General features: G+C 33.4%; 1 protein-coding gene across 5 annotated transcripts in view; it reads right to left on the bottom strand.

Moving 5' to 3' along the window:
* The window catches only part of CADM2 (cell adhesion molecule 2), a 590,946-nt gene that overhangs the window by 217,197 nt on the left and 358,161 nt on the right, over window positions 1-15,588 (bottom strand). For 2 of the 5 annotated variants that reach the window (XM_032448405.2, XM_085527338.1), the window contains exons 1-2: window positions 8,416-8,497; window positions 7,365-7,391 (exon numbers count right to left, since the gene is read on the bottom strand). The exons of 2 other annotated variants lie outside the window; for them this stretch is intronic. In XM_032448405.2, the coding sequence (XP_032304296.1) occupies window positions 7,365-7,391; window positions 8,416-8,482 (94 nt within the window). In that variant the 5' untranslated portion in view covers window positions 8,483-8,497. Of the gene's footprint in view, window positions 1-7,364; window positions 7,392-8,415; window positions 8,498-15,588 lie in introns of those variants that run through there. One more of the 5 variants, XM_015880073.3, reaches the window with a different exon arrangement.

The following is a 15,588-nucleotide window of genomic DNA, read 5'->3' on the forward strand; positions in this document are numbered from 1 at the left end:
AGAAGAGCATTTGAGGAGGAAACAACAACGACAAAAGCAAACAAAACAACACAGAAAATCCAAGTTTCAAAGCATTCTCACAACTTCCTTTAGTTAAAGAAGTATACTGGAACAAAGACAAGCCTGAAAGAAAAGTTTGGGCTTTATAAAGCACCTATAACTGTCAACAGCAAAGTAAAAGTCAAGGACCACAGGCTTGTAACCCACATATATGCATAAATTTCTCCTAAATTTAGGTATTATCATCAAACTGTCTTTCAATAGAAGTTGAAGAATTTTGGTATTTGAGATAAAAAGAAGCTCACAGCCTTCTTCAGACATTAGGAAACTGCTACCAACTCCAAAGCATGTAAAAATACAATGAAGGGATCCTGGGCACTCACCACTTCCATCCCTTTCACTGAACTTAAGTAGAAATTCAAGACTGAAAGCAAAGTGTTTTATCAAGCTGAAATATGAAAACTGACTTCACTGGACCAGCACACAACAGTAAGTGTCTGTGTCTCATGTGATTGCAATATTTGCAAATTTGAAATACAACACACTAATGATGAAAATTCTTTGCAGATAGTCATAAAGGCTAAATGCTTGATATCATTTACATCAGTAAATTCATTTAGATAACAAATAAAGCATATAAATTTTCAGCAGAGTTCTATTCAAGTACAATAAGCTCTCCTAATAATGTTCTTCTGACAGTCCAGTCCCAAATACCTAACAACAAAACAAGGGCATTCAAATAAAAAAAAAAGAAAGCTACTGGAATTTGTACTAACAATTGTGGAGAGAAGAATCCCCAATTAGAAGGCTGTGGAGTGACAACAAAATGATTTTTCTGTGATAACCATGTCCACTACAATTGGAAACATCCTCTCTACAATCAGTCTCCCATAACTGTGATGCCTTTCACAAAAACTGAAACAGATGTCTGACATCTTACTCCATTCTAAACTCTTCTAAAGTGTTTATTAAACTATTTAGCCAAGAAATGACTGACATGGCTCGGAGTAGGTGTCCCTCAAGTGAATAGGACATGTCAATAGCATTAGCTTGCCCTTACTGTCCTCTTTTCAGAGAGGTTTTGTACTTTCCTTTGCTATTTCTGTTTTACCAGATCTGCTTTATTCCATGGTGACCTACAATTTTAATGAGCACGTTACATTACCAAAACAGCTGCTTTGTTTATACCTATTTTGCAAAAATACCAAAATAAAATGTTTTAAAAGCAGTAAACACGCAGGACTGTATAACTGCTATTTCCAGTGCTGCTAACATTTCTCAGTCTGACAAAAGAAAAGACAATTCATATTTTGGCTGTTTTCTTAGTATGTAGGGACTTGGAATGATTGTGGCTGGAATTACAGTGGTGAGCATTTGGACCATGTACATACAATATTATGTGAAAATCTCAGCTGTCTCAATATTGGAGAGATCTTACAGATACTAGGGCTAAGTATTTCCCAAATATAAATGGAAAGGGTAAAGAGAAGTCAGCAACATTGTTAAGAACTATCACTGTCGTTATGATTTCAACTTTCTTCCTCTGAGACTCTGAATTTGTATGAAAAACAAACAAACAAACAAACAAACAAACAAACAAAAACACATCACAACCTATTTTGTGAAACTTTAAAAAACAAACAAGAAAAAACAAACAAACAAACAAAAACTCAGAGCAAAGCTAACTATTTTTTCTCTTTGTAAACTCTTTCAACAAATGCCATAAATAAAGTACTGACATATGTATTTATCAGTTTTTGAGATTCTAATGTTGTTATGTTCGTTATTATCTGCTGGACTATTGAAACTGAAATAACCTATTACCTTGATCTACAATTAAATTTTGCATTTTAGTTAATAAAAGTAAATATATTCATAGGCTAAGAATAGGGCTGAAAAAGTCATACACTTTTTACCAAAACAGAACAAGTATGGGAGAAAAGCAGTAACATTAAGCAAATTATCACCAATTCCCTACCTAAATTCATTACAGATATCTGTTCTTCTATTTCTATTGACAGCAGAATTGAGAAAAGAAGAAAGTGTTTTGTGCAGACCTGCAAAGCACTTCTACTCTCTTATGAAGGGCAATTTCAAATCTACTTTTTTTCCAATGCATTCTCTTCACCAACAAGTTTCAAATTATGTTCTTCATCACCACTTTCCCCCCATCAGAACTGCTGAATATGAGAAAAAAATCTGGCCTTAAGTGCCATGAGAAATCAAAGTAGAATACTGTGGCAGACCTAAAAATGAGATTCAGACCTTTGAAACTCACAGGGTTAGCCATTGGACTGGACATAATCAGCAAAGAAAAGCACTGGACTTCAGAGGTTATATACTGAAAGCAGTGACTAAACTACAGAGGAGGGAATATGAAAGAGTCAATAAAGGAATAGTTATTAAGGCTTCATTAGTTTCATTGTTCTCTCTCTAAAATTGCAATCACTTATAAACTCCAAAGGTGCTTCCAGTATCTTAAAGTAACATAAGAAAGTTCTATCATTAGAAACTTTAACTCCTTTGAATAAAGCCACTGGGGGAAAGCTCTTATTTCAATTGCAAGGGAATATCCAAAAACATTGTCAGGTTCAGAGCATGCTACACTACTACCACAGCCTTGATAAGTTTTTTGTAATAACCTTGTATTAAAGGTGAATTTTGACAGGTTTTCATTTCTACATGTCTCAACAGAGAAAGCTTGTAACCATAAATAAATTCCCTTTCAAACTACCATGAGTTATGGAGTTTCCCTAGGCTCCATATTTGATTCACACTTTCAACATCCATATGCTTCCACTAGTTTGTATATTCTTTTTTTTTTTTTTTTTTTTTTTTCCATAATGTTGCAATGTGTCATTTTTATGCAGAAGACACCCAGATTTATCTATCCCTCAATAAAAAATTCTGCAGCAACAGAACTACTGACTGACTGATGTCAGTAACTGAATAGAATTTTGTGAAAATAGTGCATATAAGACAAATAGCAGCATTTAGGTCTCCTTTCTGTACATTTTTTTCTCATTCTATTTCTCACATGGACAGATGTTTCATTACTTGCTTAATTTCACGATAGTTTTACCTCAAATAAGAAATATGCCTGACTAATTATTTGTACATAAGTAAACATCTAAAATCCACACGGGGAATTATATTCAAGAGAATGTATCTGTTTTGCCTGATTTTAAGTAAAAACCTATTATTTACCAAGAAAACAAATATGCATGTAGAGCAATGCAATACATCTTAACATTTGCTGTAAGAAAATCAAAGAGATGGTTGTGTAGAATGCGACCATAGGAAAAGGTCTGATAAAACCTCAAAAAATAAATTGATTCCTAAATAAAAGATAATATAAGTAATTGCACAACTACCTAGGCAATACTAGAGTATATTTGCACAACATTCTTCACACAATCCCTCCTGATTTAAACTTCAAAAAAGCTGATACCAATTTCTTTGATATAATGAGAACAAACAACATAAATCAAATGAATAAAGTCTAGAGTGATCTTTGCCGCTTGCATAAGATGCATTTAGACAGAGAATTGACTGTTGTGATGATTTAAGTTAGAAACTGAAATGTATGCTTTAAGTAGCACCGTTAAAGCTAAATTTAATCTTACATTTCTGATTTGTCTCCTCTTTTAAAAGCAAAACAAAAACAACATACCTCTACATTTGCAGAAGAGCTGACAAAGTGAATAAGTGCTCTCCTATGGAACTAAAAAATAAGGACAATTTCTTTGGAACACGTATGAAATACAACTTAAAAACTCAACTCAAAAATCCCTTGGATATCCAACAGGCTACAAAGAATAGTAGTGTTAATATCAGAATGGTGAGGAAAGTGAAATGGAGTGATAAGCATTTAAAGTACTTGCAAGTATAGTATTAATGTAGAAAAAATCTTTGAACTACCAATATATTTCCTATATAGATGTATATACTTGCATAGATAGTATAGTGGTTCACATCCCTGTAACACTGGGAATATGATATGAATGTAATTTCTCACAGAGAAAACTAAAAATACAACTTCATACATAGCTAATGGGGGAAAATGGCAGAAATAGCTTCTAATCCACCATAGTTTCATATACAATGGGTAGTATGAATCTTGCAGCATGAAGGCATCTCCACCTCTGCAAGACAGTCTTCTGTTTGGATATGGGATACTTCTTGGAAATATACTATTTCTAATTTAAGGGTCAGGATTATTAGAAGCATGAAGGAATATTGTACTCATAGAGTACAGGGAGACTACAAACTTGCTTCTCCTTCTGCAACAGTAGCTGGCTTCAAAAATGTACATTTTAAATATAATATTGCCACACACATTCATGCCATTCCCAGTGCCAAAACAACTATCAGAAATACACATCTACATTTTGAAGGGTTATAAAGTCAAATGTCTAGCTACGTAAGATTAGTGGGACAGTTCTGGAAATAATGTCATAATAGCAGATGACATTGAGTATATCAGAGAAGTGGAAAAGTGGAGCACAGAATTCCATTCTCAGCTAAACACATTTGAACGAAGAGACTTGGCCTCCCTCTCTCACCTGCTGACTGAGAACTAGCGCTCCATTAGCAGCTCTGATAAGACCAAGGAGCCTGAAAACCTGCATTAACTGCTGCCAGTAGATACTGACAGCAATACCATGACCAAGATGTCACAACAGCACTTCTTAAGAGGTCAAGAAGTCTTCATACTGGAGCTTAGAAAGAGGAAATGCTCATTTACACACCCCATGTTCAACAAATCTGGTCTGGTGCACTAAGGAACAGTATTTACGGACTGAAAAGAAAATGACTTCAGAAAGATGAAGATTCATAAAGAGCATCATAGGCATAAAAGTGCAGGATTTCAGGGAGATACATGCCAAAAGAAAAGCTCTTTCCACACACACACACAAATATTCCCTCAGCTGTGAACTGCTGTTTCCAATGCCATATGAAGTAATTACCTACAAGTAAAATGTTCTACCTCTAAGGGAGTAGGATCAGATCCCTCTTTGCCACTCAAACATAGCATTATGAAAAGCACTGAGTAAGTTATTTTGTCTTCCGCCAAAGGAAATTAAAAGATGGGTCCTACGTTTCTGAGGTAAAAGATACGACATAAAGGACTGAATTCTTGGTGGATATTGGGTACCTTTACCACAGGATTATTGAGGACATAAAGGAAAAGCTGACTTCCTAAAGGCATAGTGCATCTGATTAAGAGGGTTCTTAAGACATGCTACAGGTTATAATATTTTGCCTCATTACAGCATCAAACCCAATTTACTCTACATAGATCCAGCTTTTTATTCAATATGCAAGTGCATTTCTGAAATAAGGATGTGTTAATGTTCATAGATGAGTGGGGGCCATGAGTACTTCTGACTCATTTTGTAATTCCTATGCCTGCAGGGAGTTTTAGTTTGAATGACACTATATGGGTACATGAAACAATTGCTAAATACTTACAAGATTATTCTCATTTGTTCTGCAAGTTTACTACCATGGATGTGCTTTGTTTTTCTGTTTGCTTTTAACATTGATTACGAAGGTCTTAATCTCCTGACCACTGTTATACAGTGTCACAGCAGAAGACAATATGGAAAAGATTAAAGCTAATTTCTTAGCATGCACAAACACATGAATTGTATTTTATCATTTCCCCTTGCTCATGACATCCAAAGCATGCAAAGAAACAAAGCCATGATTTTACAGAAAGCCATGCAAGGGTACATAAAAACAAAAACAAAAACCAAAACAAAAACCAAAAAACAAAAAACTGAACTAGATTTTAATTGTTGATTTAATCTCTATAACATATAAACACTGCCAGTCAGATATGTTTTCTTTCATTATTATTGCTCTACATCTTCAAGCCTGACAACTTATGAGGGCTGCTCCAAAAGTAACACTTCCTATTTTATTTGCCTATGATATCAGACATGGATGTTGGTGGTATAGCAGCAGAGATCAAACCTTTCCACCAGTATTTTTTTCTATTTTGTTGTAGTGCAATAGATGGCAACAGAAGGGCAGTCTGAAAGAATGGTGTCTGACATTGAAGTGCATATGAAGCACAGGTGTGCCACTGAATTCTTCCATGCAGAAAAAATGACACCCACTGACATTTATTATAAATCAGTGATTGTGACCAGAGTGAGGTGGTGGGTGGCACGTTTCAGCGATGGTGACAGTAGGTCACCTCCACTGATGCAGACTTTTACGAGTATGGCATGCAAGTTCTTGTTCATTGCTGGCAAAAATGCAGAGCTAACTGTAATGGTTGTACTTCGTGTTTGGGCATTTGCTCTATCAAATAGGCATTGAGCATTTGTATCTCTTTGTATCTCTTGTAGTTTCCTTGGAAATAAATAGAAGACATTACTTTTTCAGAGCAATCTATGTATGTAATGAATAAACACCATAAATGTGGGAGTTCTTAACTCCTGAAATGCATGTATCCAAGCATAAATATTTCTTTTTAAATTTATTTGATTATGAAGCAACTCAACTTTATCTACCAGAAACTTCAAGTAGATTTCAGTAAACGTGTCTTTTCAGGACTTTCTACAAAAATATTTGTTTACAGATACATATGTATATATACACAGATACACATGTATGCAAAAATTTGTAACATATATGCCTTAAAAATTTACTCTTCAGATTATATTTACCATGCCATGGCTTTGTTGAAATTCTGGAAATGGTTTTGACAAAATTGACCTTAGATGTTAACTCTGAAAGGTTTCTTTCACTGTCACACTGATTTGTGAACATCACCCTGCTGGCCTGAAATAATAAATCTTTGTAGAAAAATTTTAATATGCTTTTACATATTGGCACATCATCAGAAATAGTGATGATCATATTATAGTAGTGTGAAAAGATGGAGGCTGCTTAGGAGACACTTATGTTCATTTATGTTGTCTGTTCAGATATTTATGACTACTTCTGGAGATAAAAATTATAAATTACATTTACATATTTATGAGCAATTTTATGTAATATTCAAATTCCTATTAAAATGCCATTAATATCCCTATCTTACTGTAATGAGAGTTGGAAACCTAACTAAAATGTACTTGGTGTTATCTTTCTCCTAAAAATCTTCTACATTTAAGCATCCAGTAAAATGAATAACTGTGGTAACTGATAAACAATGAAAAAAATCTGAACTTCAGGACAATTAGAAAATTGGAAAGAAAAAAACAAAAACCCAACACTTCCCTATTATACAATAAGATCTAGAAATATTTTTGTCAGTTGGAAAAGCAGGAGGAAAAAAAAAAAAGAGAGATAATATGTGGGCTGCAAAACCATGCTTTGTACATTGAAGAGCGCAAGCAGGAACTCACCTCTAGCTTTGTTCTTTGTAGCAGCCACTGGAAGCAAGGAAAAGATTGCACAAGAAGAAGAGAACAAAGATAGATTAGATAGAATTTCGAGTAAAAAAGAATACAGAGAAACTTCATCGCTATTGATCCCAAGCTAACAAACACTCTAGGATTATTTCGGCCTATCTGAGATAGTACAGTTCTCTGAGATAGTTCAGATCTATGATTCTGTCAGAAGACCTGTGCTGTTATGCTTACAAAATGCTCAAGAAGCATGGCAATGACCACTGAAAAATCATGTACCATTAATCACATATAGCTGACAGCATACCTACACAGATTTCTGAATTCTAAACTTTAAGCCCAATTTGGCTTCCTAAAAGCTAATTCTGAAGAACCTACACATCATATGTCAGCCTTTTGTTCCTGCTTCTTGAAATGTAAATTTCATGTAAAGCTATTTAAAGCAAACATCAGTTAAACTGCAGTTACTTCAATTATTCATAGTCTATGTTATATGATCATTGGTTTTTCTTCATTGAAGCATGTATCTTCAGATTGTTCTTGTACCCTGAGTGTGCATCCACTCATGCTAATGAATATGCAAAGCAAATGGAGCAGACAGTACTTTAGGAGTGAGCAACATTCCAAATCACAGAAAAAGAGGGAGGCATAACAGCCTTTCTTACATCCCCAAAAGCAACACTGCTTCATACTCCTATTATTTGAAAAGGCACAACACAGTCATAATAACAAAGACAGGAACTTAAAATGTTCAACTTCCATATTCCCTGCCTCCAAAACTGGCAAAATAATTATCTTCTGTTTTCTGAGGTTCATAGCTAATGTTACACAATGTTAATCAGAAACTGAAGTGAAAATATAGACACTCTGTTAGCTGTAAATTACATAAAAGATACTATCCATAAGTCTTTAAACTCTCACATGCACTGTGAAAATGCATTCATGACACAGGCAACTTGGGAAAAAGAAATCATAATTCCTCCTCAAAAACCTCTTTGTAATCTTTCTTGTAAAATGGAACTACAATACAGATCAAAGGTAGCTATACCTGTGATCAGAATACACAGAAAAAGGAGAAAGACCAAATCCTTCCTCTCTGGTCTCTCTCTGCTCATCTCATTCACACATGTAGTTTTTCAGACTTATTTCTTTTCCCCTTCCTTTTTTCACCAGTGTGGTGTCTCACTGATCTGTGCTTAATAAGACAGGTAAGGAGAGAAGAGCGCTGATGTCCAAGTTATATATGTAGAAATTCTAGGGTAAAAACAAAAATAAATTGATTTTTAATTTTATGAATGTCATTTCTCTAGATTTTTGTTGATCTTCACAGATCCCACTTCTACTTTCAGAGGAACTATTCCATTGTCACTGTTATTCAGGAAAACAAAACTAATAAGCAGTCCTGTGATATATGAAATCAACATTATTCCATGGAATGACTCTGCTATGGGGAGGTACAACAAATGCAGATATTTCCACAGTGCTACAGCCTTACAATTAATTTTCCATTGGGCTATTTAACAAGACATAGCTGCAAAAAATTCCAGTAAATCTTACACACACTAAATATCACTTCAGTAGTAAACAAAATTAATGGAGCCATTCTAATTTTATAGTTTCTCCTTTGTGCAAATATAAATTGATAATGAATGCATTGAGTTCAAACTGTTCATTTTCTTATTCTTCCCCTTCTTTCTCAGTCCTGAGAATAATATAAATGTGAAGACATTATCAATTCAAGCCAAAATAATGATTTAAACTTAACAAAGGTCTGGAGAAAACTTCCTCAGGTAATTTAAATGCAACAGGAAAATTTGTATTTCTTCATTCAGAATACAAAGATTTATAAAATATGTACATGAAATTTATATAGGTACTGTAATTATACAGAAAAAATATATATATATGCATACATAACACTGATGCATACATAATAGTGATACAAAAAATACATGCATGTATATATGCATATATTAAAATAATCCAACAATTTTGTGATTAGATGGCTTTATTTTGAAGCTCAAGCACTAGGTAAAGAATTATTACCTACCATCTATTAGAAAATAAATAAAAGACAGAAATGAGGTTGTGCAGAAGTGGAAGTAGGACAGGTTACTAAGCTTGTTAGACCAATTATTACACTCTGCATATTCACTGATAGAGAACTAGATGACAGTAACCTTCTTAAAAATGTCATGTTCAATACTTGTAAGTTTTTCCATTGACAACAAGGTCCAATTACAAGTCAATTCATAAAGTTCAAACTGCACAACAGCCAAATTAGCTACAAAATGTCTTTCAAAATTTAATTCTGCCTACTGCAGGGAACTATCAGGAGCTGTTTCCATCAGTGACCCATTTTTTTGATACCTAGCATGAGGAAAATTTCCTTTTCTTATTGTCATCGATGTTGGTATTTTTTCTGCCAAAGGTGAAATATTTTTTCTCTTTTCCTTATTTTCCTTGCCAATGGGTGCAAAGAGGATGTTATTTTTAAACTACATGTTTGGAAATTTTTATCCATCTCTTCACCCCATTATTACATGGAAGGTCATAGGAGGAAAGAAGCAGAGATGTTTCCGTTGAACATCACTAACATTGGAAATTAACAGAGGGAAGTTGATCTCTTGCTTAGAGCACCTCACACAGGATAGCTCAGCTTTTCAAGTCATTGAAGTCAATTACAAATGACCAGTTTCATTAAATAACATTACTTTTGCAATATCTACACTTACTTCATACTGTCACAGTAAGTCAATTATTTCTCTGCACTTCTCATAACCACTTGTAAAATGGAGATTAAATATTCCATTTGTCTCCACCGTGACTTCCCTCCTGAACAAGTAAAGATAAAAACTATCCAAGGCAGTGAGCCTCCTTCTTCCCAAAGTAGTATACTATCAGGATACTGATTAAATTTGAAACTTCTTTAGTACAACTAAAGTGGATTAGAATGGCCATAATTATTTATGCGTACAATGTAAGCTGTAAACAAGAACTTAGGTTATTTGGTTGGTATTTACTTTATCTGGCTATCCTAACAAGTCAGTCAGAAAATGGACAAACAGGAAAGCTAATAACTTAAAATATTTCACCAAGTTGTTTAAAAATCTGAACACATTTCTGAAGGCACAATTCTTTGAGCCATTTGGCCCTATCTTTCTTCAGAAATTGATCCTGGATAGAGAAGGCACACTACAGAAAAAACTGAAGAATGACTTTTGTTGCAATTTAAGGAAGTTTTTAAAGACATGAGAAGATGGAACAAGAGAGAAGAGACCACACTCTCTAAAGAAAGTCTGAAAGGCATGAAAGACTCTACTAGATTTCTAGGTAAGATTAAGAAAAAAATAAAATAAAAAAAATCTAAAGCCCTGTTTCTGTCAAGATTACACAATATTTTATTTTCTGAAGTCACTCCCAGTACACACAAAACAAAAGGGTTGGCTGTTAGGGGAAGGTCTAAGAGTGAGAGAATCAGAGCAGCAAAAGTTCAAGGTTGGAGATCTCAGGAGATTCCACTCTGAGAGATCAAGAAAGGGGATGAAAGTTGAACGGAGATCTGAATCACTGCAGTTAATTTTCACAGAAGTAAGGGTTTTTAAAGCATCTTAAAATCAGAAAAAACATTTTTTTGCTGTAGCTCTGTTACTGAGACAATGTGTTTAAAAATCACTGCTTGTATGTAAAACGCTGGGTTCGATTCTCAAATATCGTAATACATCCCTACGCTCAAATATCAATAATATATTGCTCTATTATTTTCTGTGATATATCTTTCCATCTCATAGTTTTTGTATGCCAACAATTGTTAAATTACATTCTTTGATAAATGGTGGTTACAAATTTTTCAATACTTCTTCCACTCTCAGCTGTCTCTATGATGTTCAGTTCTGTGGACATTTTCAGAATGATATGATATAGCATTTATTTTATTTTTCTCCTATATGTGATTTATTATTTGATTTGGTATTTAGTCTTTAGAAAAGAAAGAAAAAAAAAAAAAGGGAAGAAAAAAAAAAGAAAAAAAACCCACAAACATGTGCTTCCAATTACTTCAATAGCTCAATAAAAATAAAAACAGAGAAAATATTTCTCCCAGATGTTCAGCCTGCCTAACTTTTTATTTCAGAAAATAAAATAAAATAAAATAAAATAAAATAAAATAAAATAAAATAAAATAAAATAAAATAAAATAAAATAAAATAAAATAAAATAAAATAAAATAAAATAAAGTGAAAGAGTTGACATCAGCATCCTGCTCTAATTTCATCTGTCATATGTGCTAAGAACACAAATAAAGGAAAAAACTAGTGCAATATCTAAATGTTGTAATGATCAAATAGCTCTTTGCAAACAAAGAAAGAAGATGTAAGTTATAAAGCCTTTATTTCCTCCTGAATACAGCAACCTACAGTTCTATCAAATCTGGAGACCCTCTCACCTTTAATAAAAATAATTAAGACATGAGCAGGCTATGGAATAGGCATAATTAGTCATCTGAATTTTTACTCCAGTCTTAAAACCATTTGCAATGATGATATACCAAAAATAACCAAAACAAAACAGTATTTAAAGAAAGAAACAAGCAAACAAACATAAAGGCACATTCCAAATTTTCAAAAGAGAAGGTTTAATTTTTACACTACTTAGTTTAGAATTTTCCTTTTAAATTTATGATGATAATGCTAACAATGTTACCTTTTCCCTTTGGATAAGCTGATGGATTACCAGTGGTCATTTAGGTCACCTAAATGTCATCTCTGCTTGACTAACTGGAAAATCTCCTCTGAGTGACAGAAGGCTTAGTGGGATAATTTTCTCAAGAGAATAATGCAAATTATTATGCTCCCACAAACTGGGTAAGAGACCCACTGGAAACAAAGATACAGGTACATGCTGTAATGAAGCACGCTTTGCAGCCTACATTTTAATGAAAACATTTTTTAAAAGCCACTGAAGAAGAAAACCACCATTATCACCAAAAAACCTGAGTGGGATCTAGGGTATCCTATATTCAGGAAGATAACGCTGTCTAGTCTTCACAATGAGCTGATGACAGAATCATGGGAACCTGAGAGTTCTTTGATAATAGAAAAAAAATGTTGAAAAATAAAACAAAATATTCTATCTACCCCAGCTAATGTTCCTCCTACACAGTAGGTTTTAATCTACAGGCAAGACAGATTTTAAAAACTTTGTAAGTCAATGTGCAGATCCTAATGATATAGCAGTTCCACAAATCCCAGCTTCTAGCAAATCTGGAAACTAGAAATTGAATACACATTCCTGGCTGTAATACTCAACTCTTCTGTAATTAAATGACTAACAGAAAATCAGAACAGCATCTGTCAAGTATGTATTCACTGTGCTCTGTGAAACTGATGCATTTGAGAAGTTGCTTTTAAAGGACACTTTTCTGTATATAATGTAGCAGCTCCAGATACTATACAATTATATTTTACTTGATAAAACTTTGAACAGCAAGGTGAAAAAATGTGCACAGGTTCCAGCATTTTGGTTTTCCATTCACCAAACCACTCCAGAATTCAATGCTAGGAACTGAAAAAGTATTTTCTGGTGTTCAGAATATTTCATTTGCAGGCCAACAGAACATAGATTTGCAGAATAGTTACTGAACACAGATAATGAGAAGAAATTTGTATACAGAAACGGAAGAGCTAAAAGGACTAAAACCATCTTTCAAACTACCTAATATAATGCTAAGTTCTTTAAACACTTAAAAACTGAGACTCGATTATCACATGCTATAAATCACAGTACTACAAATATAGTAATTTTGTTCTTGATACATGTCATAACTGGCACAATAGAGATCAGCAGAAGTGTTTTATAATACAGACATTGTTAGAGTTCAGAATTTCAGCTGTAGCTGATTCACATCAGCAGTCAAAGACACATAACACAGTACATTACTGTATAGGGAAACTTGAAGATGATAATAATGCCCTAAAGGCTCCTCTTAAAGGTATCTAGATAACACGATTTGCCTGTCTGCACTGCTAACTTTATGTACATTATAATACAACTGGACATACAATTTCTATTAGCAATGCAAGTTGAAAAGAAGCAATTTCAGCTTAAGTTTCCATAAAATATCACATGGACTTCACGTGCAAATAAATTATATGGATTGTAAACAAGAATAAATACATTTTAAAAAATTCATTTCGAAGTAAGAAAATATTTTAAGATGGAAATTTAAAAACAAAAACAACCTCAAAGCAGTAAAATGAAGCACTCCATAAAGTTATAAGTGTAGTTCTGTCAGACAAACACAGACACACTCTATTCTGCCCTCAGATCTTTTTACGGGCATTTCAAAACATAAACCATAAATTTAATTTTTGATTTAAAAGCATTGATTCAGCAGGTGAACTATCACAATTTTTCATCACGCTCCTGTGCTTATGTCAGGTCTTGCAAAAGAACAGAAAGGAAATGGTCCTGCTTGGGTAATCTTGGAAAACTGCTTTGGAACAAACTGGCTGACATCAATCAGCTGGAATTTTTTAGTCTAGGTTTATTCTCAATTCAGATTGCCATCACCATTTTGTTCAAACCAACAGTAATTGTGACATTCACAGTTGGTTTAAATTTTTATTTATTTATCTATTTATTTATTTATTTTTCTTTCTGAAAAATAAAAAAAAAAAAGTATAATCTGTCCTATATTATTTCAGGAAGACACTATATGAGTCTACTATGGTCCTATGTACTGTTTTCTACACATGGCCCATAGCTCTGATAACTCACAGCACCTAAAGAGTTACCATTATTGAAAACAAGCCCTTTCATAACTAGTATAAAATAGAAACTTACAGACAAGGGCAAACAGCCAGACACAGAGACTAAGGCTGCCCTTATAATACCTGGACGCACAACTAATTCATCTGCTGTAAACCGCAAGAAGGTCTTGGGAAGGAAAACTTCTTCCACTGTAGTTCCTTTCCTTTATTGCTTTGCGCTTATTTTACTATCACAACCCATGGGATCTCTGCATTAAAAGCATTACATCGCATCCATAATACATCACCTGTATGAAGTGCTTTCTTAATAAGGTTAAGGCTTGTACTAAAGGACACCAAGACAGCAAGTTAAGATTGTAGAAACAAGTATGTATCTTAAAGGATACAGAATCAAGCCCTTCCGTGGAAAATAAAGATTTTTCAATTCACCAAATATATTAACTTTGTATTTTATAGACAATAGAGGACAAAATTAAGACAGGATAATTAACAAGAAACACATGCACACAAATAATAAATTAAGTGTAGAGCTATGCTGATTGAACATTCATAAATACAGATGGATACCAATCAGTATGTTTTGCATCTAAGTTCTTCCTTAGTTGGAGAATGGGAATTCTAAAAGAGACTTTTGAATGATTATCTTATTCTGCATTCAAAAATTCTACACAGAATTTTTGTCATAAACTCCTGCAGTTGTTAGGTCAGGAAATACATTGGAAAGTTTTACTATTGTCATGACCTGATACCTCACAGGCATTCCTCTGAGGACCTTCTAGAGAGTGTAGTTTATGGAAAATAACTCATTGGAACTACCAAATCTTACAAGATAATTTAGATATGTTAAAATAAATGCACAATTGAGGAAAGACATATATTTCTGAAAATAGATATCTCTGTGTGATGATAAAATTCAAGATCTGTTTCAATTCTTGTAACACATATTAAGTTAGAATAGATCATATACGTTAAAACTAGACATTGATTTCTGAAGAGTAATGAAAATTTTCCACATGAAGTTTTCATTTATCAAAAAATCATAAAAATCTTTAAATTTACCTACAAAGTAATCAAAACATTAAAATATAATTACATTTTTCATATGGATTTATGTTTTTTTTTTTTTTTAATGGAAAGAATGGTGGAGGTGTAATAGCCAATCATGTTTCGATGGGATTCCTATATAATAAAGTGACACGCCTGTGTTCAAAGATCCAGTCATTTACTCTCAAAAAGCATGGTACCAATACAAACTGCTTTCCAAATTAATCATTTTGAATTCCAAGTTACGAACAGTGATGCACATAATCTTTAAAACTGAGTTAAGGATTGGTAGGAAGTTTTATGCATAAAGATGAAATAAAATTGACAGATGGTAAAAAGTTCTTCAAAGTCAAGAAGAAAAAATAATAGCTGGGGAAGTACAAAAGAAGAAATCAGAGAAAAAGTGA

This window comes from Coturnix japonica, chromosome 1 (genome assembly GCF_054131305.1).
Source record: "Coturnix japonica strain WE chromosome 1, WE-NBRP24, whole genome shotgun sequence".
Classification (NCBI taxonomy): domain Eukaryota; kingdom Metazoa; phylum Chordata; class Aves; order Galliformes; family Phasianidae; genus Coturnix; species Coturnix japonica.